Genomic DNA, 27,554 nt, shown 5'->3' on the forward strand with positions numbered 1-27,554 from the left:
TGTGCGCCTGATACCCCCTCAACCACATTGCCAATGTTCTCCTCCTCTCCTTCCTCCACATACATTTCCCCGAGGTCCTGGGTCGATTCTACCCCGTCTATCTCTCCCACCGGCATCCCGTCGCCTTGACCAGCCATGGCGCGATTTCAAAATTCGGGTTTTGTAAAACAAAAGCAATTTCGGTATTTTGTAATTTTGAGCGCGTTAAGCGCGCTTCGGGTCCAATCCCACTTCCCGACACCAATTGTTACTGTAATAACACAATTGGTGTTCCAAAATTTGGGCCTAACAAATTTAGTCCCAGGTCCGAATCCCAACTCCTGACAACCAATTGTTACTGATCGCGGTTTAGATGGTATGATGGGCCGAGCGGATGGTCCAACCGCGACCGTTACAGGATCCCCGACTCACCCGATTCACCCAGAACTTTGGCCGTATCGCACCGCAGCTGCCCAATCTGGGAAAAGACTAAAACGACGAAATGCAAAGAGGAAAAGGAATAAGACAAGAAGACGGACAGAAGAGTAATTGGATTTATTGTACACACACAAGCAAAAAGGAGCAATCAAGTTATTTACAACACATAAGACGCAGGTGACACAGTGCAAATACTAGCTTATACAGACTTAATTAACCCAGGGACAGAACAAACAAAACAAACTCACGTACACAAGAAGGGTGGAAAGGCAGGAGGTGGATGGCTGGAGGGAGAGGAAGGTCCAAGGGGGTCCTGCAGCACGATCGGCGCATTTAGCAGCCGCCGTTCCTTTGCGGCCCTGCTCAAAACCGCCGTTCAGGCCCCAAGCTGCTGTTGTGGCTGCTGTGGACGTCGCGTGCTTTCCCAGGACTTGTCCGACTCGTCTGGTCCAAACCCTCAACTCTTTCTTGGTCCACTCACTCTTTACCACCGACTCCTCACCGCAACCAACGCAACCACTGACCACCACCACCGATTCCTCACCGCAACCAACGCAACCAACTGACCACCGACTCCACTGACTCACTCTGACTCGTCTGGTCCAAACCCTCAACTCAACAACACTCTTGCACGTCTCCCTGTCCAACCACTCTTTCTCTCTTGGTCCAACCACTCTTTCTCTTTCTTGGTCCAACCACTCTTTCTCTCTCTTGGTCCACTCACTCCTCACCACCGACCGCCCCCACGCTTCTTGCGCGCGCGCCTTTATAGCGCCTCCGGCGATCAAGCCGCCGGCCTTCAGGACACGCCCATCGGTGTGCTCACCTCGGCCCTGGTTGGTCACGCGACCCTCTGGCTCCGCCCTTGATGACGACGGGCGGGCACGCCCCTCTTCCCCGACCAGAGCACATGTTCAATGGTGGTTTTGGAGGGGATGTAATTGGCAATCGAGGCTTGGCAATGACGAAAGGGGTTGTGAAAGGAAATGGAGATTTTGGGGATGGGAATGAAAGGGGATCTATTCTCTTTCACTGGTGCAATGGAGTACTTCAATTAATGGGAGACACAGCCTTACCCTAAAACACAGACTAAGATATAACTATCAAACAGGGGTATTCTATTATTGGCTGACATGTATGCTTGTGGACTAATTATGGGATGTCCTTTCACCTTTACACAGCTCCGGAGGCAGGGGGCGCAGAATAAACAATAATAATAATTTACACCATCAAAAAAATATATACAGTCCTCATATCCGCAACAATATATATATATTTTTTTATACTGTATATAACATATACATATATATATATATATATATAATTTTTTGCATTCTGCCACCTCGTTATTCTATGATTCTCAAACATCTGTGGAAAAAAGTCCATCCGTCACCTATTTGTCTTTCCATAGATCGATCACTCCAATCGGTCATCGATACATGTTATGTTATGTTTTACCAGTGAAGCATTCTTCTTTCCCACTGGCACTCTTGATTTTACATGATGTAAAGTATCGAAGGTTCTTGCTGAAAAACCTTGCATTTTGAGCAGCTTTTGTTTTTTCCTCCCCATCAAGCCTTAAGCCACAATCTTGTCCATGAATGGTTCTTCCAATGCAGCTTACGCGTTTTCTTCCTCGGGGTTATTGTTTTTGATTATCTCACTGTATGCAGTATGTATCTCATGTATCTGTATGTATCTCATGCAGCCCTTTCTGTCTTAACAATGCCAGAAGGAATATTTTATTGTTTTATTTGTCTCATCTCTGTTCTTTTGTTGTTAGCTGCCATGATTTGTTTACGTGACGAGAACAGCTTTGGGGAATATAAATTGCTTATGTTTGTACATATTTGAGAGAAGTGTGACCTGAGGCTTTGTCCGACAAATGGACAATTGAGTGTTCTGCACTTTAACTCCAGGTCGTTCGTTAAAAGTGAAACTGCAGAGTACATTGAAGATCCTTTTGCATATTGCTAGTATCAGCATTGCCCTCTTGCCTCCATTTCTGGTATACATATTGGAGTCACGATCTGTTCTTCCCACGTAGGCCAAACAGTGTGCGCTTTCAGACCACGACTCAGCTAATGCGATCTCCTGCTTACCGTCATTTGTATGAGTTAATGGGAATTTTGCATTACATCTTCTTATTACTATAATGGAGCAAACGTGGATGTCACCGAAACTCCAAAATTTACATTTGGTAGAAATAGTGCCTCCTTTGGTGGTAGCTGGTATTACAAATCATCATCCTTTATCTTGTGATATGGAGTATGATATCAATAAAATTGTGATCAATAAAATTTCTTGCAAAAATCATAAAATTAATTTCCAAGGTTGTGCCGCAGCAAATTCCTCACTGAAGGTTGGCCGAGAAGAGTACTCTCACAATGTAGGTGGGTGTGCCCGCTAGTAGAAACGAATGTAGCCAGCTGTCCCATCAGTTTTACAATTTGGTTCTCTGTTTACCTACACTATGGGTGGGTATAGAATGTGAATTTACTGAGTGGACAGAGCTTGGACTGCATATGCGCATTTGCCCAAAATTTGTTCCTGCCCCACACCCTCTTGCTGAGAATTGCGGAGCTTTCTGAGGAGAGGGGCACAGCTTTCTACACTCTCTTGCTGAACAGAGGAGAGTTTGCTTGCACTTGTTCAAAAAATAATACTAAAACGGATGAAAGAATTTCGCATTCTGTTTCCCAACCTTTTGTTCGGGGAGGGAAATCCAACCTCATTTAAACTATTCACTTGCCCTCCACTGTCATTTCATCTTTCCGTGAGCCTCATTTTCTGGAGAAAGTAAACTTTTTCCCATCTACCATTTTGTAGAATGCCATGTAGTATTTGAAGTAGTTGACGTTGACGTGGAGTATTCCTGGAATAGCTGCAAAGGAGCAATTCCTTTTTGCTCTTTGTTTGTATTGGCTTGTATTCGCCTTTAATAATGTGACTCCTCAGCTGTCAAACACTACTCCCTCAGTTCCCTCTTCATCGTCCATGTTGGAGTCTGAGGTTCGTTTAAAAACTTTCCCATTTTTATTACTGTGCAGAAATTTGTCTGCGAACACAAAATAAGTAAGAATTGGGGAAATTTACTTGTAAATCCACAAATGGTTGTTTTGCAGCAATCGTGGGTTGGCATTCCCATCTGCATTCGTGATGCCGGGATCACAGGTTCAGATCCCACATACTGTGTTGATTTCTCAATTCGCTCAGACTCTGACTGGCGCATCATATATCTGCACAAACCCATCCATGAGCTCTCGACATTGTTTTTGGGTGGAGGGAATTAAGTTGTACGCAACGAGTAAGGTGTGCGCAGCATGCCCTTACCTGCTCTCTGATTGCTGGGCGTGTTTTTTTGTTCAAAACCCGTGAAACGTGCTATTCCGTGGCACAGTCGGGCCACTCGGTTCTGTTTTATCCCGGCCTTGTGTGGAACTTGATGTTACTCGTTGGTCTACTTCATCGTTTCAATTTTTCCTGAAACTGGTGAATATTTGGTTATATCCGTATCGGTGGTTATCCTTGTGACTCGCTCGTTTAATTTGGAGTTCATCACTTTACTTTATGTTTTATGAGATTCGAGTTTGCTTACACCGAGCTTTTGGTATCATGTGTTTGACATATTCGACTCGGAGCAAGTAATACCTGCTTATCATGTTGTTTCTCGGTATAATAACTTTTCCTTGGTATGGATTTTTGGTTGTGTTGCCTTTTAAATTTTATTCTGCATATTTTGCATTAAAGTGCCCATCCCAGTTTGCTTTCAGGATAATCGGTCGACCACAGCGTGCAAACTGGTAGACGAGACCAGGCAGGGAAGGCAGATTAGAGCCCTCACTGAAAGTCATTTTGTGCCACCTGGGTTTTTTTTTTTTTTTTTACCAACAATCCAGTAATGACACGGTAATTATCCGGAAAGTAGTTTTGGTTTCCATCGAGTCTAGAATCTAAATGATTATTACCACTATGTTCAGCTGGATTTTCACCCTCGATCTTTGGAATGCCGGCCAGTCTAGTGTCTTGAATACTTGGTCACCACCAAACTCGTTTTGTTGTACTTTTTATTTGTTGGTTTACCTTATGTGGAAGTTTTCTGAGCTGAGGACTGGGTTGCTGTTGTCAGCGAAACAATTAGTGTTGTTGGCTATAGGGGGTTGAGGAAGGGGATAGGGGGTGGGGGGTGCGTGGGGGAAGGGGTTCAGGTTTACAGGGGGAAGTTGAAATCTAAATATTTGTCAATTGGCCCTTTACTAGTGGACAGAAGTACTAATCTCAGTTTATCGGAGCTCGGGCCCGAGTACGTGCTGGAGTATGGGCACCGGAGAAAGGCTGAAGTGTGTGCTCGTCCGCTGGCCTTGAATGGCCACTTAAGTCCAGTATTGGGGTTGTAGGCAGAGGTAAAACCGGTTTGGATCCTCTACGTAGGCCAAAGAACTGTTAAATGTCAATTTTGAAGTTTTGGTGAAATCCACGTTTGCTCCATCATCGTACGATTTGTATGCATTTTTTTTTTTTTTTTGGATACAAGATCGAGGCTCATGTAAGAGCTAAAAATGCATGCTGGTTTATTGAAGTTTTACAACAGTCTATGTGCACCAGTAGGTAGGTCACGTTAAAATAGTATGAACGGTTGAACACCTTGGATGAATGCTGGTCACTCTCACCTGAGCAAACTGTTTGTTTTGCTTCACGTTTTTGACACCTCGTACCAAACTTTCTGCATCTAATGCAATTTGAAGTTATTTTTTTATTTTCCATCCACACCTATGCACGACATTGCTCGATGGACTCGTACTAAAGTTTCGATTCTGTAATGAAAACAGCAGATATTTCTTGTTACGATAAACAAAGGAAAGGATAAACAGCCAACGTGAGCAGACTTTGAAATTTGCTAAAAGCTCCTTTCCACGTGAACAGTTAGACTTTGACATCTTCCTATCTGTGACTTCACTCAAGGAAATGGTTTTATGGGCTTTGATGCTAAGAATATAATTTCACACGTTGACCTTCACTCTATGTTCCTCTGCTTTTTCAGATATGTGAATACTGCCTCATCGCTTTCTTCAAGTCCATCGGCATTTCTGCGATTGGCACCAATCATGGTGTCTGATTGTTCTTGGTTGGAGCATGCCTGAGTTTGGGGTCTGAATGGAGCTGCCGTAAAAGAAACCCTCTGGACCTGTTTGGTTGCTTTTCCAAGTCGTACAAAAACAGATTATAAAGAAAACCAGCCTTGTTTTGTTGAAAAGGACTTCCTGGTTGAGAGTTCTTGTGCGTATTGCACGTCGTCACCATGAAGTTGCTACACGGCTTGTGGATTATGAACCTTGCGGCCTTCTCACTTAGTCCTTCTGCTGCTTTTTTGGGCGTGCGGCCACGGATCAGGAGAATTTTGGATGGTGAGTTAACATCCCACGTTGTGTGCACGATCCATGCTTTATTCCTAACATGTGAGAGAAACATTGTCTTCTTTGCCAGTAAGGACTCGGAACGAGGACACAGGGGAGTTTAAAAAGTTTCTCCCCTCTAAAAATGTTTCCAAGTCAAATTCACGATCTACTTTTCCGACGGCATCAGCAAGCTCACCAACTCTAGGGAACATGTAATGCTGGCTGGAAACTACATGGAAGAGATCTAAATGCTGGTGTATAGGACCATTCTGTAATCTTGGGTAATGGGAGGATTTGGTGCAGATGTTTTGACTCTCCCTCATGTGAAGAGATAGTAAGGAGGAAGGGGGGATAACTCTATTCCTTGTTTTTGCATTTTTGCTTTGGCATGTCATGTTTAAATTTGAATTTTTCCTTTATCTTGTGTTTCCTTTCTTTCCTTTTGTTTCATTACCCCTTCTGATAACCTTTTTCCTTTTTGGGGTTTTCCTCTTGCCCCAATGGCTTCTTCCCCTCCCAAACCACCAATCACTTATTTCCATTTTCTTTCTCCTCCATGCAAGAGTAACAAGACCTATGACATGGTTTGATTGATGAATGAGATGCTGGCAATTCACAAGGCCCCAAAAATAAGAAATGCCGAGTTATTCTTTAGATTTTGGGCTTTGCATCGATGTATACTCCATAATGCTGCTTAAGGTCTTGTATGCTCTTCACTGAGGATTGATGAAATGGATGTGTCACCAAGTTGAAAGGCATCTCTTGCATGAATTTTCAAGCATCTGTATATAATTTAAGTTGAGTGTGAATTGAAAAAGAAAAACTTATCTTATGATCAATAAGTATATAGTTGTAAAAAAAATGTAGGTCACTATTTTGCGGCTCTACATTCGTACGTGCACTCGTGTCTTCAACAGCGATAATTATAAGATTCTCAGGCTGGGTGTTGGCAAATTTTCTTGAGGGCAGAGGGTTTATTCGAAACATTTTGAAAAGGATGCACTTCCCCTTATTTCTTTATTTCTTTATTTTGTCTAAAAAAAAAAAAATTACGTTTGTGAAAAAGCAATGTGAGAGCATTGTACTGATATTGTGGACTCTATAAGGGAATGGACAAGCGAAGGACACACACAGAGAGAGAGAACGAGAGGGAGAGAGAGAACGAGAGGGAGAGAGAGAACGAGAGGGAGAGAGAGAACGAGAGGGAGAGAGAGAACGAGAGGGAGAGAGAGAACGAGAGGGAGAGAGAGAGGGAGAGGGAGAGAGAGAACGAGAGGGAGAGAGAGAACGAGAGGGAGAGAGAGAGAACGAGAGAGAGAGAGAACGAGAGAGAGAGAGAGAGAGAGAGAGAGAGAGAGAGAGAGAGAGAGAACGAGAGAGAGAGAGAACGAGAGAGAGAGAACGAGAGAGAGAGAACGAGAGAGAGAAAGAAAAAGAGAGAAAACGAACAAGGTAAGTAGAATATAGCAACCTGTAAAGATATAGGAAGTGGTTTGGAGGGTCATTGGGATGGGGGAGGGTGGGTAATGAAGAAAGAGAAGATCATAGATAAAGTTAGAGGATAACCTGAGATGGTGGTGCACTGTTAACTTTAAGCCCAGGAGGGAGAAGTGGGCTTTAACCGACCTAGGGAGGATGTACCATATACAGAAGTGAGGAACAAAGTACATAATGGAGGTGAAAAGTAAGCCTGGATTATTGTTGTTTCAAAGGATGAGTTGCTAGAAGAATGCTACAACCTGGGGGGACCTATGGTGGGATGAAGAAGCAGAGGTAGCAATGTGTGAGGAGAGGCCACCAACTTGTCTGTGATGAGAGAGCAGCCAGCCCTGCGTTTCTGCTTCGTTGTTGGAGATGCCAATGATTTTGAGAGCATCGGATTGCATTGTATCCACGAGAGACAGGTGTGAAGTGGCGTACCAGCCTATAGTAGGAAAGCATTGATCTATCGACAAAGACGGTATATACTGTGAGACATTGAGTTGCCATGACTGATAATGGCCAGTTTACAGATGGCTTTGGAGGCCAGCTTCGATGTATGATCTGCCCAGGAGAATGTGTTCGCTGATGCTGAGACCCAAAAGTTTGAAGACTGATCTTCCATTGGTTGACTGTGTAAATATTCATGGAGAGATGGGGGTCGTTTGATCATCCTTCAAGAGAGACGGGGTGAATTTTCCGGATTGAAAGGCATGTTCGAAGTGTTATCCCAGCATGTGATCCTTTCCTTGTCAGCAGACCTGGAAGCTGTTGCTGCTGCTGCTTCCAGTCTATCTTTAGGATGTGGCCTTGTACAGCATAATGTGGAATCCTGTGCAAAGAGGAAGTTTGAGTTTTTTTCCAAACTTCAGTGGGTAAGATGTGGACTCGGATGAATGGGGTGGGTGGGTACACGACTTCGGAGGCAAACACAGAGTTGAGACCTTTTTTGCCTTGTGTCACACTGATTCGGCTGTGATGCAATTTTAGGTAATTGAAGGCCGAATACACACCAGAGACAGACTTGATAAAATCCATCCAGGAGTATGAAGAAGGAAACAGGTTGGAGAGTTCAGCCTTAAACCTAGTCACGTGATGTTTTCTTGTTCGCTTGAGGATGCACCCACTTGTTGTGAGCCTTTCAAAATGACATGATGCTGCTCTGTTGTCGGTTTTCCACTTGATTACATCACTTTCATCAATTTTTGCCATGTTATTGCAATGAAAGATGTTATCACGTCAAATATTGAGCCAAAATTATAACTTGTATGACTATTCCAACACTCATCCACATTTGCCTTGTCTAAACATCGAAGTACATCATCTACACGTATAATGTATATACACCGCCCGGTGTGAAAAGAGCTTTTCTTTCTTGATTCCATCATAATCTGCAGTTGTATGTGCCGAGTTGATCACGTGCTAAATCCCACAGCGTCCTGTTGTGATGAGAAAGGTACTGTAGGATTGCACAAGTATACTGACAGGCTCATGAGTAGAGCAGATGTCGAGGCCGGTTAAGCACCTCTCAGCCTTATTCAGGAAGAATTTAAAATGGGAATTCTGGGGACTCGATGGAGAAAGTCCACGTATCGAGTGAACTCTTTGTTTGTCGTACTTTGTAAATAACCCCTCATGCAAGAGGGTACCGAGCTGCTATTTCTCATCTGGATGAGAATAATTTGGTTGAAAAAGCTACGAAGTTCTTCAAGATTGGTGGGATGTTTGAAGAACTTCTTGACTTGATGTGTAGTTAATTTTCTGGTTACGTCATAAATGCAGAGCAATATATGTTCTTAATTACTAACTTTTTGAGGATTGGACCATTTATTGGTCGCAATGGGCTCACACCAAATCTGTCAGCATTAGCAACATGAAGCATCAATATAATCATTCACCATATTTTAATGCTGGCCTTTTCATGCCAACCTGCCCCCGACTTGACATTTCCCCCATCTTAAGTGTCGATGCAGCTCAACTTCGGTACCATTTTTAACTCAACTGGACTGTGTCCAGCTGAGTTTTTGTCGACACCCAGTGTCCGTCGTCCGTCTGTCGTCTGTCTGTCGTCTGTAAACAATTCGACGTCTACGCTCTAAAAGTCACAAATATTGATTAATTTTGATGAAACTTGTTATGCAGCATCTTTAAGACATAAACTAGTTTAGGATTGCAATTGGGTGTTGCACGCCCAAAAATGGGCGTGGCAGGGCGGCCATATTGAAAAATAAATTTTTGTCAATCTGGTACTTCCTAATGTATCTAGAAGGCTTAAACTTGGTGTGTAGACAGTATGTAACAAACCTCAACACATATATTATGGGTTTTGACAATGTCCGAAAAATGACCTCGTCATGACCTATGACATGACTTGACCCATAAACATCAGTTTGGTGTGTAGACAGTATGTAACAAACCTCAACACATATATTATGGGTTTTGACAATGTCCGAAAAATGACCTCGTCATGACCTATGACATGACTTGACCCATAAACATCAGTTTGGACGACGTCCATGCTCTAAAAGTCACAAATACTGATCAAATTTGATGAAACTTGTGCCTTTTGCCACTTAAAGAATGAATGAATGAATGAATGAATGATCGGCCATTTTAAGGCCATTTTCCCCCGGTAGAGCAGGGGTTAGTCTTGCGAGCCCCATGACAATCATGGTTCACTGTTTGAGGCAATGTTTTATGGCCGGATGCCCTTCCTGACGCCAACCCTTAGTCGCCTCTTACGATGCGCAGGGATACGGTGTACCTATTCTAAACCAGGGTACACACCGGGATCATTCATCCCAGCAAGCTGGTACTCAATTTGCCGACCTCGGAAGGATGACAGGCTGAGTCAACCCCCCTGGTGTTAATTCAACGATCGACCGGGATTCTGAACCCAGGATCCTAGGATCCCAAGCCGGCACCCTAACCGCTAAGCCAACACCAGGCTTTTGCCACTTAAAGATATTTGAAAATTTGCATATTCTAACCATATTGATATAGACCAGTTGAGTTCAGGTTCCCTGGAACCTCGAGTTGTGGAGTAGTTTTAGATCTGCTCTAACTTTAGAATTGGCATTGTTCTCTTACTTCTAGCATGTCGGGTGAATAGTTCATCTTACCTGTTTTGCAAATATGCATTGCAAAGGCTCGTATGAATTGTAAGGAGAGGTCCATTTGCTCTGAAATACGTGGACTGGAGTGGAGTGGTTGCAGGCACAAATGTCGAGGGTTTTGCAAAACCAAAGTTTTATTGAAAACTCGCTACCTGTGCTTTCAAATAGATTTTATAAGAAAATCCACGGTGCTGCTGTAACGAGTGAGGATATGCTACAGGTCCCCTCTTGCCTTTGATGGTGGTAATTACTGGATGTGCTGTCGGTAAATGCAGAGTACTCCATTCTGCTAAATAACTAGCTTGCATGCCCAATAGGCCAGAAGGATTTTGTGCATATGAAGCTGCGCTGAAAATTTTGGTTTGAAAAGATTTTCCACCTTGCATAATTGTTTGTTTTGTTAACCTAAACCTAACTTTTTTTATGTAACCTGGAAGTCGTGTGATTTCATGAAGGCAAGAACCAACTTGGTGAAGGCAGCCAAATATTTTGGGTAACAATGGATTTTCCCAAAGAGGAGTTGAGAGAGCCAAACATTACGGTGGTAAACCTGGGCTTTCCAAACTTCTGTTTGAGAAAATACATCGTTTCCTAATCCCGGTCGATGCAATTCGTCACTCGGCTTTACCAAGATGGTGCTGATGTAACGCTACTTCACCGCTGGTCTTTCCCAAGACTGAACACCAATCTTTTCCAAGACTGTGCTACTTCATTGCAAGTCTTTACAAGATGGTGTTACTTCATTGCAAGTCTTTACAAGATGGTGTTACTTCATTGCAAGTCTTTACAAGATGGTGTTACTTCATTGCAAGTCTTTACAAGATGGTGTTACTTCATTGCTAGTCTTTACAAGATGGTGTTACTTCATTGCTAGTCTTTACCTAAATGGTGTTGCTTCATTGCAAGTCTTTACAAGATGGTGTTACTTCATTGCTAGTCTTTACCAAAATGGTGTTACTCCATTGCAAGTCTTTACAAGATGGTGTTACTTCATTGCTAGTCTTTACTAAGATGGTGTTACTTCATTGCGAGGCTTTACCAAGATGGTGAAACTTCATTGCTACTCCAAAATCATAAATTTTCATCTGAAAAATCATAAATTTTCATCCGATTGACTTGGAAATTAAACAACATTTGCATAGTCCTTCACTGAATTGGGAAACCTACTATTTTGGAGGTCAAAAGGTCAAAGGTCAACTTAAGGTCAAACTTCCAAAATCATCAATTTTCATCCGATTTACTTGAAACTTTAACAGCATTTGCATGGTGCCACACTGAATTGGGAAACCAACTATTTTTGAGAACAAAAGGTCAAAGGTCAACTCAAGGTAAAACTTCGAAAATCATAAATTTTCGTCTAAAAATCATCACTTTTCATCCTATTGGCCCGAGATTTGATCAAGATCGTCAATTTTGATCTTGATGAAATGAACAATTTGCTGGATCAATTGCAACATTACAGGTCACAATTCCAAACCATTTGCCATGAAACTTGACCAGGTTGTAGAGGTCGTCACACTTGAGAAACCTATTGATTTTGAGGTCATAGGTCAAAGGTCATCTGGAGGTATAATTTCTAAAATCGCCGTTTTTCATCCGATTGACTTGAAAATTGAACAGCATTTGTATATTGAGTCACTAAATTGGGAAACCAACTATTTTGAGGTCAAAGGTCAACTCAAGGTCAAACTTCCAAAATCATCAATTTTCATCTGAAAACCCGTCAATTTTCCTCCGATTGAATTGAAAATGTAACTGCATTTGCACATTGAGTCACTAAATTGGGAAACCAACTATTTTTTAGGTCGAGGTCAAAGCTCAATTCAAGGTCAAACTTCCAAAATCATCAATTTTCATCTGAAAACCCGTCAATTTTCATCCGATTTACTTAAAGTTTTAACAGCATTTGCACATTGCCTCACTGAATTGGGACACAAACTTTTTTAGGTAAAAATGTCAAAGGTCAACTCTAGGTCAAACTTCTAAAATCATCAATTTTCATCTGAAAAATCGTCACTTTTCATCCTATTGACCTAAGCTTTGATTCAGAACGTCAATTTTAATCGTAATGAAATGGACAATTTCATGGATCACTGGCAATCTTTTTTGGGGGGAGGGATGGATTTTGCAAGTATCGTGCTCTGCATGACGTCTTCTTGTTACTTGCAAAATCGAAGATTTTTCAAGTATATTGGTCGGTTGTGTTTGTGGTTTTGTCTGTCTGTTTGTCTGTTTGTCTGTTTGTTTGTCACCGGCCTACAGGTCACAATTTTCAACCGATCTTCACGAAACTTCACCAAATGGTAGAGTTGGTCAAAAGCAAGAAGCCTATTCTTTTTGGGGTCAATAGGTCAAAAGGTTAACATAGGCCAAAGGTCACCAACTTTGCTAAATTTCTAAAATCCTCAATTTTCATCCGATTGACTTGAAATTTGAGGAGGACTTGCATATCTGGTCACTGAATTCAACCACAAATTATATTTTAGATGAACATAGGTCAAAAGGTCAACATAGGCCAAAAGGTCAACATAGGCCAAGTTTCTAAAATCCTCATTTTTCATCCAATTGACTTGAAATTTGAGGAGGACTTGCATATCTGGTCACTGAATTCAACCACCAAGTATATTTGAGGTCAACATAGGCCAAAAGGTCAACATGGGCCACATTTCTAAAATCCTAAATTTTCATCTGATTGACTTGAAATTTGAAGAGGACTTGCATATCTCGTCACTGAATTCAACCACCAAGTATACTTGAGGTCAACATAGGCCAAAAGGTCAACATAGGCCAAATTTCTAAAATCCTCAATTTTCATCCAATTCACTTGAAATTTGAAGAGGACTTGCATATCTGGTCACTGAATTCAACCACGTATTATATTTTAGGTAAACACAGGCTAAAAGGTCAACATAGGCCAAATTTCTAAAATCACCAATTTTCATTTGATTGACTTGAACTTCCAAGAGGATTTATATATATGGTCACTGAATTCAACCACCATCTATTTTTGATGTCAACATAGTCCAAAAGGTCAACATAGGCCAAATTTTTAACATCCTCAATTTTCATCCGATTGACTTGAAAATTGAACAGCATTTGCACATTGAGTCACTAAATAGGGAAACTAACTATTTTTGAGGTCAAAAGGTCAAAGGTCAACTCAAGGTCAACCTTCCAAAATCATAATTTTTCATCTGAAAAATCGTCACTTTTCATCCTGTTGACCCGAGCTTTGATCAAGATTGTAAATTTTAATCTTCATGAAATGGACAATTCTCTGTATCAATGGAAAACTTTTGGGGGGGGGGGGGGGGCGCGGATTTTGCAAGTATCGTGCTACGCATGACATCTTCTTGTTTGTTTCTTTGTCTGTCTGTGAACAAGATATCTCAAAAAGTTGTGGACGGATTCAGACGAAATTTGGCAGAGATGTAGCGTATGTGACGAGGACGAAATGATTACATTTTGGTGAAGATCCGGATTCGGATCTGGCTAGTAGAATTTTAAAAGTGATTCTTCACCATTGGGAGATAGGGCCAAAAAGGATACATAGCAGGATATCTCAAGAAGTTGTGGATGGATTTGGACAAAACTTGGTAGGCAGGTTGGGTGTGTGACGAGGACTAATCGATTTGATTTTGGTGAAGATCTGAATATGGATTCGGATACGAGAATTATTTAATTTTTAAGTGAATCTTCACCGTTGAGAGATCCGACGAGAAGCGATATATAACATGATATTTAAAAAAAATTGTGGACGAGTTATGACTAGACTTGGTGGATGAGTTGGGATAGGTGACAAGAACAAGCCGATTCGATTTTGGTTCACGTCCGAATCCAGATCCGGCCTATCAGTGGGATACAAAACATAAATTGTTCAGCCTGGCAGAGGTGTGCGCTCTACCAAGTGCCGTTCTAGTTTTTCTCATTGAAATACAAATAAAAACAAAACTCTATTTATAGCTCCTGCCTGGACCTCGACACTATCCCAAAAAAGCAACTTGGCTTTGTGGAAACCAGGAGTGAATTGGCTTTGTGGAAACCTTTGTTTTTCACTCTCTCTCGATGTGTTTATCTTAAAAATTCTCTCCACAATGGCCTTTTGTTAGTCACAAAACAACAGGCTCACTTGGCAGTCACAGTTGGTCGAACATAATGTCAAACAAAAATTAAATGATCTGTTGTGTCATTTTGGTCGAGTTCAATGAAGATAAGCTGCCAGCATTGCGTGCTGGCTGCTCGTGGGCGGGTTGCGTGTATGACGTTGATCTAGCATTGGCTACACCTTGAACCATTCGGCTGAAATAGCACCTTGGGTATGGCACGGTCGAGGTTCGAACCACCGACCGACCTCCCACACTTAAAGCAGACACTCGATCTGTTATGGCACCGGGTTTGGTGTTTACGACAGCATGTCTCGTAAGGGAAAGAAAGTAAGGACCGTGTACAAAAACCTTTTAAGATTAAATAAACTGCTTCATAGCCGTGAAGACAACGTTATAAAAAAATATATAACCACATTTAGAGGCCATTTTTCCCCGGAAAGCGGGGGTTGGCCTTTTTCGGGGACCGTGGTTGTTGTTGTTTTTTGGTCCCCTTTTTGAAGCAATGTTTTACGGCCGGATGCCCTTCCTGCCGCCAACCCTTTTTGTCGCCTTTTACGACAAGCAGGGAATTACCAGTGAACTGGTACTCAATTTGCCGACCTCGGAAGGATGACAGGCTGAGTCAACCCCCCTGGCGTTAATTCAGCGATCGGCCGGGATTCGAACCCAGGATCCTAGGATCCTAAGCTGGCACCCTAGCCGCTAGCCCAACACCAGGGTTAAACGTGAAGACAACGTTGAGGGACAGATATCACCTGATTGTGTAGACAAAAGGAAAAATGAAAAGTTTGGCAATGGTGGTAGTAAGGTACTGGGGGCAGTTCATAGAGTATGGCTCATCAGGTTTTGTTTAAGATTGTGTCAATTTTTATTTGTTTTTCCTTATCATCTCCATTAATCCATATGGGGTTTTTTGGGGAAATTTGAAAAAATGAAAAGTCGATGAGAATAGATGTAGATGTGCATTTGTAAGTAGGTCATGGGAGGTTGAGATGTGCTAAAAGCCACAACCAACCACAAGCCATGCTGAATTGTCAGCAATTTTCATCCAAATATAATTATTGTGTTTGAGACCTACAATGTGAAGATTTGTTAAATCGCATCTGTTCAAACCACTCCCCCCCAATCTAATCAGATGGTGCAGAGGCGACACAATTCCCTTTGAGCTGTCTAGCCTGGGTACCTACCTGACTATAAACTGTCTGATTGGTACTTCGCAGACAGGGCATCATAAATTCTGCGGTCCCTCTGATGAACGTCAAACTGGACACCCGTCTGCTCGCATCAGTTGATGGACGTTATAGATCCCATGGTGTCTTTCACAAATAGTGGGTGAGTTATCGCCTGACCCTGAACAAATTTCTAATTTCTACCACATTCAGTCGAATGGCAGGCCTGGCCAGAAAGTTTGTGAAAGACTTGGGCCAATACCTTTCTCAAGTCTATCCCACATCACGATGGGAATAATTACAGATATGAAAATAGTAGTAGATCTGTTTAAATTTCCCCACCCCCTTGGCCTTCATTAATTAAATAAATATGGTTCAATGTGTATGAATTTGAGATTAGAACTGTTTTAAATCAATACTCAGACCTCTTTCAAGTAATGAGGTTTTATTGAACTATATCTCCACTCATCCTACAACACAAAATAATGCACAATCATTATCACTACAAAGGAAGTACTCAAACAAACATCTCCTCCAAGCCCCCCCCCCCCTCAACGCCCCACCCCTCCGTCCCCGCAAGCAAGCAATTCCGTACCTGTTAATCCCGTTAGTCTCTTGGCACTAAGGTAACAGAATGCCACGAGATCGAGCGCCGCACAGTCCAGACTTATATAAGCTCCTTCAAGGTCGGCCCTCCGACCAAACCTTCTCTTCAAGTCTCCATTAAATCATATTTCACCACAAGAACATTAGAACATGAATCTACTATGTAGAACGTGGCAAGTCTGTGTCTGTCTGTGTCTGAAAAATCATAGAAAAAATACACGGCTGGGCCAATCTCCACCAAATTTGGCATATGTGCTGTGGGTGTCCAGGATCAGGTCATGGGCACAACCCCTCTCCCCCTCCCGCACACTACCCGCAAGGTGGGAAAGATGACGTACGATTTCCGCCTGGACATGTGGCAGTGGCTTACTGACCCCTGCTGGAGACGGGGGATTGCCAGCCATTGCGCATATATTTGCTCTACCTCGTCCAACCCTCCCCACCACCACCCCCAGGGTGCTTCCGCTGGGAGCCGGTGTTTCTAGTGTCAATATATGCAAGTAAATATGTCTTCGTTTTTCCAAAATTAGCTGTTTTATTTTACTTTGTCAAACGAGTGACAATTTGGTGTCGGAACCTGTTACTTGAATGATCACTTGAATGGACTAACTATGAATTAATCTGATGCGCCTCATTGTCATAATTTGGGCACTATCATCCAAATGAGTGTGCCGCCCTTCATGTTGGGCATCAAGCCGGCTGTCTCATCTGCAAGCGCTCGCTCGTGGATGTTAAAGATACCCTGTTGCCTTTTGAAAAGAGTGGGCCTGTATCTTGGCTCATCTCAAAAATTCCTGCCCTCATCTCTGGAGATAATGCATCAGCAGCACAGTGGTACCACAGTAGCGATGCAACCAGCAGACTAAACTTGTAATAAATAATAATAATACAAGTTCCCTTAGAAGGACATTCAAACGCAGGAGGAGGCCATTAGGCCCATCAAGGCCTGTGCAATGGTTGCCAACTTATTGTTGTTTGTCCGTGTTCTGTCCTTTATAAATGATTGTCGAGCAAGGAAGCAGCACGTACCATTTTCAAAACCTTTCGTATTAATCGACCGTGGCTTGAACCACCCATCTCCCAGGATCTTTATGTTGTTGGTAGCTGAGTCATTGCCTGATGAGTCGTACAGTGTTCATGTGGGAATGGCATGATGGATCTCAAACTTCCTGTCCTAGTCAGAGAGAGTGCCATATGTTTTGTGTAAATCACAATTGAATTTCATAGCGATGCTTCTCCGTGATGACTCACGGGGAGATTATGTGAATTGTCAATAATTGTTCTCCTTTGTTCCGTAAAACAATGCTTTGTAGGTTGTTGCTGAACAATTCGACTTTGATTTGTCTGGAAAGGGCAAAACTCTGAGTCTTTGCCAATCCCACTGTTTGTGATTGCATGCCAATTTCCTGATTTGGGTACCTCGTCTCGATGATGGATTTCAAGCAGCTACACTTACATTTAAATGGCCAAGACTTGCATTCAGACAGCTTACACTTCCATTGAGATGACCAAGGCTTACATTGAGATGACCAAGACTTCCATTGAGATGACTTGCACTTCCATTGAGATGACTTGCACTTCCATTGAGATGACTTGCACTTCCATTGAGAAGACTTGCACTTCCATTGTGTTGACTTGCACTTCCATTGTGATGACTTGCACTTCCATTGAGATGACTTGCACTTCCATTGAGATGGCTTATACTTCCATTGTGATGACTTGCACTTCCATTGTGATGACCAAGACTTCCATTGAGATGACTTGCACTTCCATTGTGATGACTTGCACTTCCATTGAGATGACTTGCACTTCCATTGAGATGACTTGCACTTCCATTGAGATGGCTTATACTTCCATTGTGATGACTTGCACTTCCATTGTGATGACCAAGACTTCCATTGAGATGACTTGCACTTCCATTGAGATGACTTGCACTTCCATTGAGATGACTTGCACTTCCATTGAGATGACTTGCACTTCCATTGAGATGACTTGCACTTCCATTGAGATGACTTGCACTTCCATTGAGATGACTTGCACTTCCATTGAGATGACTTGCACTTCCATTGAGATGACTTGCACTTCCATTGAGATGACTTGCACTTCCATTGAGATGACTCGCACTTCCATTGAGATGACTTGCACTTCCATTGAGATGACTTGCACTTCCATTGTGATGGCTTGCACTTCCATTGAGAGCACAATGCTAAATCTTATCTTGCTATAATTCAGGTGACATTCGCACCTCAGGTAATTGTCGAAATCTGTACTCGACCATCCTTGATGTAAACGACACATCCTGTTTTGCTTGACATTGATGTTTGTGATTACAGATATCTACAGGGTGGCCTGAAAGTCACTTTACCCTGCTAAATGTACAGCACCTCCTTCCCTTCCCCTCAGCCCTTCCCCACCATGGTAGTGCAAGGAGAACGATAGAGCACATACATACACAGTCATGGCTAAACATATTGGCACCCTTGCACGTTTTTCAAACAATTCACCATTTCTTCCAGAAAATTGTTGAAATGAAAAAATATTTTGGTGTCCACATATGTATTTATTTTGTTTTCAGTGGAACAAAACAAAAAAAGATGAAAAAATTACTAAATCTTAACTTATTCCATACAGAAATCCTAAAATGGCCCGGACAATATTATTGGCACCTTTTAGAAGTTGTTAGAAATAATTGGATTTCAAGCAGGTGGTTCTCATTCACTTTGGAATTGAACTCACCTGTGGTGAGTTGCAGGTGCCTGCAATATAAAAATCACTCGTTCAACAAGTTTGAATGGAGAAAATGGAGTCATTCTGCTGTTTTGTGTCTGTGTGTACCGCAATGAGCATGGCAAAAAGAAAGAAACCCAGAGAATTGTCTGATGAGGTCAGACACAAGATTGAAGCAAAGCATGGACAATTGTAGCAAAACATGGAGCAGGCTACAAGTCCATCTCCAGAGACCTTGATGTTCCTGTGTCCACCGTACACAATGTTATCAGGAAGTTTAAGGCCCAAGGCACTGTTGCCAACCTCTCTGGACATGGCCGCAAGAGAAAACATGATAGTAGATTGCAGCGAAGGATTGTTCGAATGGTGGAGAAAGCACCTCGAGCAACTGCCAAACAGATTCAAGCTGACATTCAGACACAACATACGACAGTTTCAACGCGCACCATCCGTCGCCAACTCAATGCAACGGGTTCCATGGTAGGAGACCCAGGAGGATCCTGACTGGAGTTTGTCAAAACACACCTGAACAAGCCAAAATCCTTCTGGGAGAATGTCCTGTGGACAGATGAGACCAAATTAGAGTTTTTCTGTAAAGCACATCATCTCTATATTTACAGAAAACAAAATGAGGCCTTCAAAGAAAAGAACATCTTCCCTACAGTCAAACATGGAGGAGGTTCAGTGATGTTTTGGGGTTGCTGTGCTGCCTCTGGCACAGGGTGCCTTGAATGTGTGCATGGCATCATGAAATCAGGAGATTACCAAGGAATTTTGGAGTGCAATGTTCAACCCAGTATCAGAAAGCTGGGTCTCCGTCAAAGGTCATGGGTCTTGCAGCAGGACAATGACCCCAAACACACTTCAAAAAGCACCCAGGAATGGTTCAAGACAAAACGCTGGACTGCAGTTTGCTGGAGCTGGGAGAACTGGAGCAGTTTGCACAAGAAGAGTGGGCCAAACTACCAGTTGAGAGGTGTAGGAAGCTCATTCACGGCTATAGGAAGCGCTTGACTGTATTTACTTTGTCCAAAGGCTGTGCTATCAAATATTAAGTGTAGGGTGTCAATAACTTTGTCAATGCCATTTTTTTATTTTCTGATTTAAAAGGATATATTAAGTTCTGAATCAAAAACAAAGGTTCTGCAATAGTAACAGTGAAATAAAGAATTTTGGAGACCAAATACTTTTGTGAATTTCAACTTTTTTTTAGGGAAAATTGTGAGTTATTTGAAAAAAAAGTGCAAGGGTGCCAATATTTTTGGCCACGACTGTAAAATGATTGATTAATTATTGTATGGATTGCACAATAAAACCTGTATATTAAGTGTTTAAGAATGAATGCTTTCCAGGTAGTCAGGGCCCTTAGGGATATTTTGGGGCCGGTTGGTTCAAATTCTTCCAAAAGCACCAAATTTGGCCCCGATGTTGCCCATGCCATACTCTTTCGATTTTTGACGGGCGCCAAGACGGGCGCCCCCCCCCCCCCGGGGGGCCCATATTGGCGAAATACTAAATGGCCGCCACCCGGATTAGAGGAAAATCATTAAAATAACCAAAAGGGATGGAATCATGTATGATACCACTTTTCAGGGGTTTTCGAAGTCGAGGAATCCAATTATGATGTTATTTTGATGATTCGAGGTCAAGGTCAACCCTCAAGGTCATCCTAAAGGTCATTTTTGAGTCAAACATGTCGGTTTTTGAGTTTTTTGTCAAGATTTATGCGAGGTTCACCATTTTATGTTTCTGGGTTGGGTAATCGAACTCTGACCTTATTTTTGACAATTAGAGGAAATATTTACATGTCTATTTCCTAATTTTCAGGCATATGCAGTTCATCAGTCTAATTACAAAGGTACGGATTTTGATGTTTTATGAACTGTATGCCATATCCTTGTGTTTAATTTTTGTGCGATCATGATCCGGGTTCATGTATACATGATTGTATACATGTCATAAATATGACGTCATAGGTCATGTGACCTGGCGGCCATATTGGATTTTATGAAAACCTTAAAAATGGATCCCTGCCTTCATTTTTCGATCGATTCAATTTTGAACTTTGACCACTTATAGTACGCCATGTGATTGGATGCATATCCTAATTATGACGTCATAGGTCAGGTGACATGGTGGGATGGACCGGTATGGTCCCTGGATCATACCGCCCTTGGCACCCATCAAAAATCGAAAGAGTATGGCATGGGCAACATCTGCGCCAAATTTGATGCTTTTGGAAGAATTTGAACCAAAATATCCCAAAGGGCCCTGACTAAGGGGAGGGGTGAAAGTGACTTTCCAGCCATGAACTTCACCTCTCCTGTCCCAAAAAAACCTGATGATGGTGAATGATCCCCTTAAAGTTTAAATGAATTTCATTGTTCTCTCTGCCAACAAATCCCTCTCATTTTGGAAGGACTTGTAACACTGTGGTTTAGCCGTGGCTTAACTGTGCCTTGGAATTTCCTGAACTATCTTTCCTTAAAACGTGTTTGACGGTTTGTGGTTTCGGAGTTGTTGATTTAATATGTTGTGCCTTTGAGATTGGCAGATTAAGAACCAAAAATGGAAATGGGCAAGGTCTACCCGTATGTTTTATTTTTATTTTTAATAAATCTTTTGGAGTGCATAGACTGCCCCCCATGATCCCCACGAAACTATTCTGAAACAAAAGGTAGTCTGAAAATGTTGTCATGAATTGAGACATGATTTGAGTATCAGGGTCCAGTGGGGTCGTGCAGACAGTTCATACACTACATGACCAAATGTATGTGGACACCCAAACATCACACATCTCATTCCAAAATCATGGGCATTAATATGGAGTTGGGTCCCCCCTTTGCTGCTATAACAGCCTCCACTCTTCTAGGAAGGCTTTTCACTAGATGTTGGACCATTGCTGTGGGGATTTGCTTCCATTCAGTCACAAGAGCATACGTGAGGTCGGGCACTGATGTTGGGCCATTGGGCCTGGCTCGCAGTTCGCATTCCAATTCATTCTAAAGGTGTTCGATGGGGTTGAGGTCAGGGATCTGTGCAGGCCAGTCAAGATCTTCCACACCGATCTCAACAAACCATTTCTATATGGACCTTGCCTTGTGCACGGGGGCATTATCATGCTGAAACAGGAAAGGGCCTTCCCCAAACTGTTGCCACAAAGTTGGAAGCACACAATCATCTAGAATGTCATTGTATGCTGTAGCATTAAGATTTACCTTCACTGGAACTAAGGGGCTGAGCCGGAACCATGAAAAACAGCCCAGGCCATTATTCCTCCTCCACCAAACCTTACAGATGGCACTATGCATTAGGGCAGGTAGCGTTCTCCTGGCATCTGCCAAACCCAGATTCGTCCGTCGGACTGCCAGATGGTGAAGTGTGATTCATCATTCCAGAGAACTCATTTCCACTGCTCCAGAGTCCAATGGCGGCGAGCTTTACACCACTCCAGCCGATGCTTGGCATTGCGCATGGTGATCTTAGGCTTATGTGCGGCTGCTCGGCCATGGAAACCCATTTCATGAAGCTCCCAACGAACAGTTATTGTGCTGACACTGCTTCCAGAGGCAGTTTGGAACTCGGCAGTGAGTGTTGCAACCGAGGACAGACGATTTTTACGCACTATGCGCTTCAGCACTCGGCGGTCCGATTCTGTGAGCTTGTGTGCCCTACCACTTTGTGGTTGAGCTGTTGTTGCTCCTAGACGCTTCCACTTCACAATAACAGCACTTACAGTTGACCGGGGCAGCTCTAGCAGGGCACAAATTGGACGAACTGACTTTATGGAAAGGTGGCATCCTATGACGGTGCCACCTTGAAAGTCACTGAGCTCTTCAGTACGGCCCATTCTACTGCCAATGCTTGTCTATGGAGATTGCATGTATGTGTGCTTGATTATATATACCTGTCAGCAATGGGTGTGGCCGAAACAGCCGACTCCACTAATTAGAAGGGGTGTCTGCATACTTTTGGGCATGTAGTGTACCTGCCCATGCAGGTTTAGTTAAATTAAATATTCTGATCAGTTCTAAGATTTCATTCAATGCCTTGTTTGAGACATGCTGCTCTCCTATCACCCTCCTCTCACTCCTCATTTTTGTATGAGGCATGAGTTGCATCATCGCTGGGGTGCGGCTGTGACGCACTGCACCCGTACATTATGATAGGAATTTACTATTCGGTCAAAGTACTAGCACGCAATGGATTACTTAATTTGAAAGGAACTGTAGGATATTTAACATTCAGAGGGGTGGCAGCAGATGGGACAGCTGGCTTAGTGCCCATTGACCAAATTATGGAACATTCCATTAGGCTGGACACTACCAGGACAGCATTTTGTAAATGTATCTAATTGTTTCCGAAGTCAAAAGTCGCAAGTTTCTGAAGGGAGCAGGCGACTTCTGAGCTATTCTTTGAACTGGTCGGTGAAAACCTGGCCAAAAGGTGCTCGATGAGATGCCAACTGTGAGGACTCTTTTTGTATTTGGACACCTGCCTCATGGCTTTTTGTCAAGGATCGTGGAAGAGATAGAACCTATAAATAGATCAGGACTTAATAGATCAAAAGGAACAGTACAAAGGGGGGGGGGGGGGGGGGAACACACCAACAGCATGGTTGAGGGACATTAATTATAGAGGGAGACTTGGAGAAATGGGGGATGTGGGGAGGAATGAGGAATAGGGAAGAAGGGAAAACATGGAATGGATTGCAGAGAAATGGATTTGCAGAGAGCATATTTTGAAAAGAAATCTTCCAGCTCCTCCATGAGCTTCCACTTTTGAAAATAAAACCTCAAAAAACTTCGACTTTTTGCATTGCATATAACCTGGGCCAAGCTGAACCATGCTGTGCACTGCATGCGTTGCATACAAACAACAACAACATGCATTTTAAAGGCCATTTCCCCTACTAGAGCGGGGGTTAGCCTTGCGGTCCCCATGACAATCTTCTCCATTTTGCCCTATTTTCTGCATCTCTCCTTGTTAACCCCCTTGCCCGCATTTCTTCTTCCACCATCTTTAGCCAAGTCTTTTTCGGTCTTCCCCGTCCTCTGCTTCCTTCTACATTCATTTCCATCACATCTTCTCAACCAGTCACTTTCATCCTTCCTCAACACATGACCAAACCATCTCAACCTGTTCCTCTTCACAGCATCAATCACAGGCTCTATTCCCATCATCTTTCGCAATTCATCATTTGTCTTCCTCTCCCTCAACGATACTCCGCACATCCGTCGAACGATTCGCATTTCCACCCTTTCCAGCCTTCGTTGCTGCTCTACATTCATGACCCATGTCTCGCTCCCATAAATCATAACACTTCTCACACATGCAGCATACACCTTTCCCTTCAGCTACAACGACACTCCCCTCATCATCAGCACGCCACTCAGTTCCCGAAACTTCTTCCATGCACATCTCACTCTAGCAACCGTTGCGAGTCTGATCCACCTTCTCCATTCAGCATGTCTCCGAGGTAGCAAAATGTTTTCACACCTTCCAGCTTCATGCCGTCTCCAAGATCCAACTCAACATTTACTCCATCTGCAGCTCCCTCTGTGCACACCTTACATTTGAATGTAGCTGCCACACTCGTTAATGACATTAATGGTGACATGACATGCATGACATTGCATTGCATTGCGTTGCATGCATGACATTAATGGTGTTTCTCCTTTTGCCTCGTCGCCGGCTTACCATAATTTGCCTTTTAATAACCCAGTGGTCCTGTGAAGAGGTTTTCTTGTTTCAGGACTAGATGAAGGTTCTGCCAGGTTTTCCTCTTTTTTTTCTTTGTGGCCCTTCACATTTAGTGGCTCTCATCCTTGTTTAGGGCGAATCTCAAGTTAAACAGGAAAGAGCAATCAGAGATTGCAGACCCTCGCCATGATGTGTTTTCAGTGGTTTTTTTAGGCTTTTGTGTTAAAAACGAATATGGTGACCGAACAACGTAACCGATGACATCATCATTTTTTTTTCTCTCCACCAATTTATCCCTAGATGACGCTCAAGAAATTTCCTCTTGATCGGATGAAGTTTTGTACTTGTCGAATTATGATGTCCGAATGGAGGAACATATGACATCATCATTAACATATGTTATTCCCCATGGAGAGGTCTTTACAATGAACTATGTCAAGTTTTTTCTTTGCAGCGCTTTCAGAGATATAGGGGTGCAAAGTTTTTCGGTTTTTCCAAGATGACGGCCGAACCACGTGACCTATGACGTCATAATTATTAATTTTTTTATCCACCAATTTATCCCCAGATGACGCTCAATAAATTTCATCTTGATCGGATGAAGTTTTGTACTTGTTGAATTATGACGTCATAATGAAGGTGCCTATGACAGTATGACATCATCATTAACATATTTTATTCCCCATGGAGAGTTCTTTACAATGAGCAATGTCAGTTCTTTCTATGCGGCGCTTTTGGAGATATGGAGGTGCAAAGTTTTTCGGGTTTTCCAACATGGCGCCCATACCACATGACCAATGGCGTCATAATTATCATTTAAAAAAATTATACAGGTGGATCATCGCTGGGGTGTGGAGTTGCACCTATGGTGGAAATTTTCTGTCAATCGGACCAACGGTTGCCGAGAAAATCATATTTATTCTGTGTGGACAAACAGACAAACAAACAAACAAACGGACCCAAATGCAATACCCTCTTGCGAGGGTAAAAATTGCACCATTTAATTTCCTTTCAATGACCAAGGTGATGATTTTTTAAAGTTTGCAATTCATGAGAGGGAGGCAATTGTGAAGACATGGGATCACTACAGGGCGTTGTCAAGAACCATTACCCCAAAAACAGCAATGTGAATCATTACCCCAAAACAGCAATCTGTAATCGTTACACGGATTTGATTTGTTTTGCATAAGTACATAAAAACTCCCGTCTTGTAGATAGACAACCATGATGAGGGCTTTATGGAATTCAAAACGGTACAATACTCAGCAGGGGATAAAACGTACCGTTTGCAAATGCATTTTGCTATTTGTTGATTTTTATCTTTATAGCGACCTCGCAGAGTACCCACCCTCCAGGTGGAGCTGGACATTATGCATTACCTGCTGAAAAAAGTATTAATTCTAAACATTCTAATTTGGCTCATACATATGTAACAGGAGTTTCCCATCCTGTCTGTCCTTGGTCTCGGAGTTGTGACTGGACAAAGTGATGGGAATAGTCCACCACAATGGGAAGTAGTTATCTGTGATCACAAAGCAATTGTCATGGGTAACCCTCATTTTTTTCATCATTGAGTTTCATCGAGTTATGGTGAAAAATGGGTAGATGTCTCTAACTGGGTCATGACCTTCAAATTATCTCAAGGTCACAAAACATTATGGCAACCCCATATACTACATACTCCCATTATTGGTGGAAAGTTTCATTTTGAAAGTTCCAGTGAGCTCTGAGATACAGCTCAGAAATTGGGAATGCAGGAAGAAAAACAAATTTACAAATGGTTGAAGAAACCCTGTGGTACAATTACAATTGTACACCAATTGTAGAAACAAAGTGTACAACACAATATGACTTCCTTTATCCTTATCCTATATACAAGACCTTTGCATTGCTGTTGTTGTTGTTGAGGTTGATGTTGGTAAATTTTTGAAATGTGCACCCATTGGTCAGACAGCTGCTGGACCACACCCACATCTGTCTCTTGACTCCACCCAGCATAGCACTGAGACGAAATTATATGGTCGCCATCTTGTTTTTCTGGTGTGCCGAGCACATTTCCCTGTAGACCTCAGCTGATTATTCACTGCCGGGATTTGTTGCATCGGATTTCCATTGGCTTTGTTTGGATTGAGTGGTATTCACAATGATGGACCCTAATAATTGAATCATATGTCAAATAATAGTAAGGTTTCATCAAACCCGTCAGAATGCATGGTACATCAGGTACATCAGAAGGCACGGCAATAAAGCGTTACTTTCCGCAAGTTAATTTTTTAATAGCTCATTAAATATGTTTCTCAATCACGCTGTTCATCTTTGAAGAGTGCTTTAAATGTGCGTTTTCCAATCGGTCCATTGCTTCATATTGTCACAAGTTATGACCACAGTGCGGTCATTCTTGTTTATATGTTAAAAACAAATTATCCTTTTTACTCTGATTCAGCAAGATTATACCATATTCCTTGTATTGCATGTATGTATTCATGCAGTATCCATTTTGAATGCAGCCATTCCCCTTCAGGTTTGCATGAACCCCCCAAAGGGCCTGGCTTGGGAGTTATACTGTGGGTCCTGTCCATTCATATACTCAAAAATGACTAAACACATCTTTCATATTTGCAAAATATATGCCATAATATCTGGGCATGAAGCACATCAAATGATTTTGGGATTGGAGCCAAAGGTTTCATTCCATTATACATTACTAGCAGAAGTACCCGGCATTGCCGGGTGGGGGGGGGGGGGAGGGGAACGGGGGGAGGGGGGGGGGGAGCGAGCCCCTTGGCAAAGCGAGCGATTTTTTTTTTGTCATAGCGTCATAGCGTTTCATAGCGT

At 42.5% G+C, this 27,554-nt stretch overlaps 1 protein-coding gene across 8 annotated transcripts in view; it reads left to right on the forward strand.

Moving 5' to 3' along the window:
* The window catches only part of LOC137420986 (semaphorin-4C), a 276,482-nt gene that overhangs the window by 182,588 nt on the left and 66,340 nt on the right, over positions 1 to 27,554 (forward strand). For 4 of the 8 annotated variants that reach the window (XM_078772086.1, XM_078772085.1, XM_078772084.1 and 1 more), the window contains one exon: positions 5,459 to 5,822. In XM_078772086.1, the coding sequence (XP_078628212.1) occupies positions 5,717 to 5,822 (106 nt within the window). In that variant the 5' untranslated portion in view covers positions 5,459 to 5,716. Of the gene's footprint in view, positions 1 to 3,699; positions 3,910 to 5,458; positions 5,823 to 27,554 lie in introns of those variants that run through there. The other 4 variants (XR_013622423.1, XM_078772082.1, XM_068106583.2 and 1 more) reach the window with 2 other exon arrangements.

Source organism: Myxine glutinosa, chromosome 2 (genome assembly GCF_964187855.1).
Source record: "Myxine glutinosa chromosome 2, kmMyxGlut1.1, whole genome shotgun sequence".
Lineage (NCBI taxonomy): Eukaryota > Metazoa > Chordata > Myxini > Myxiniformes > Myxinidae > Myxine > Myxine glutinosa.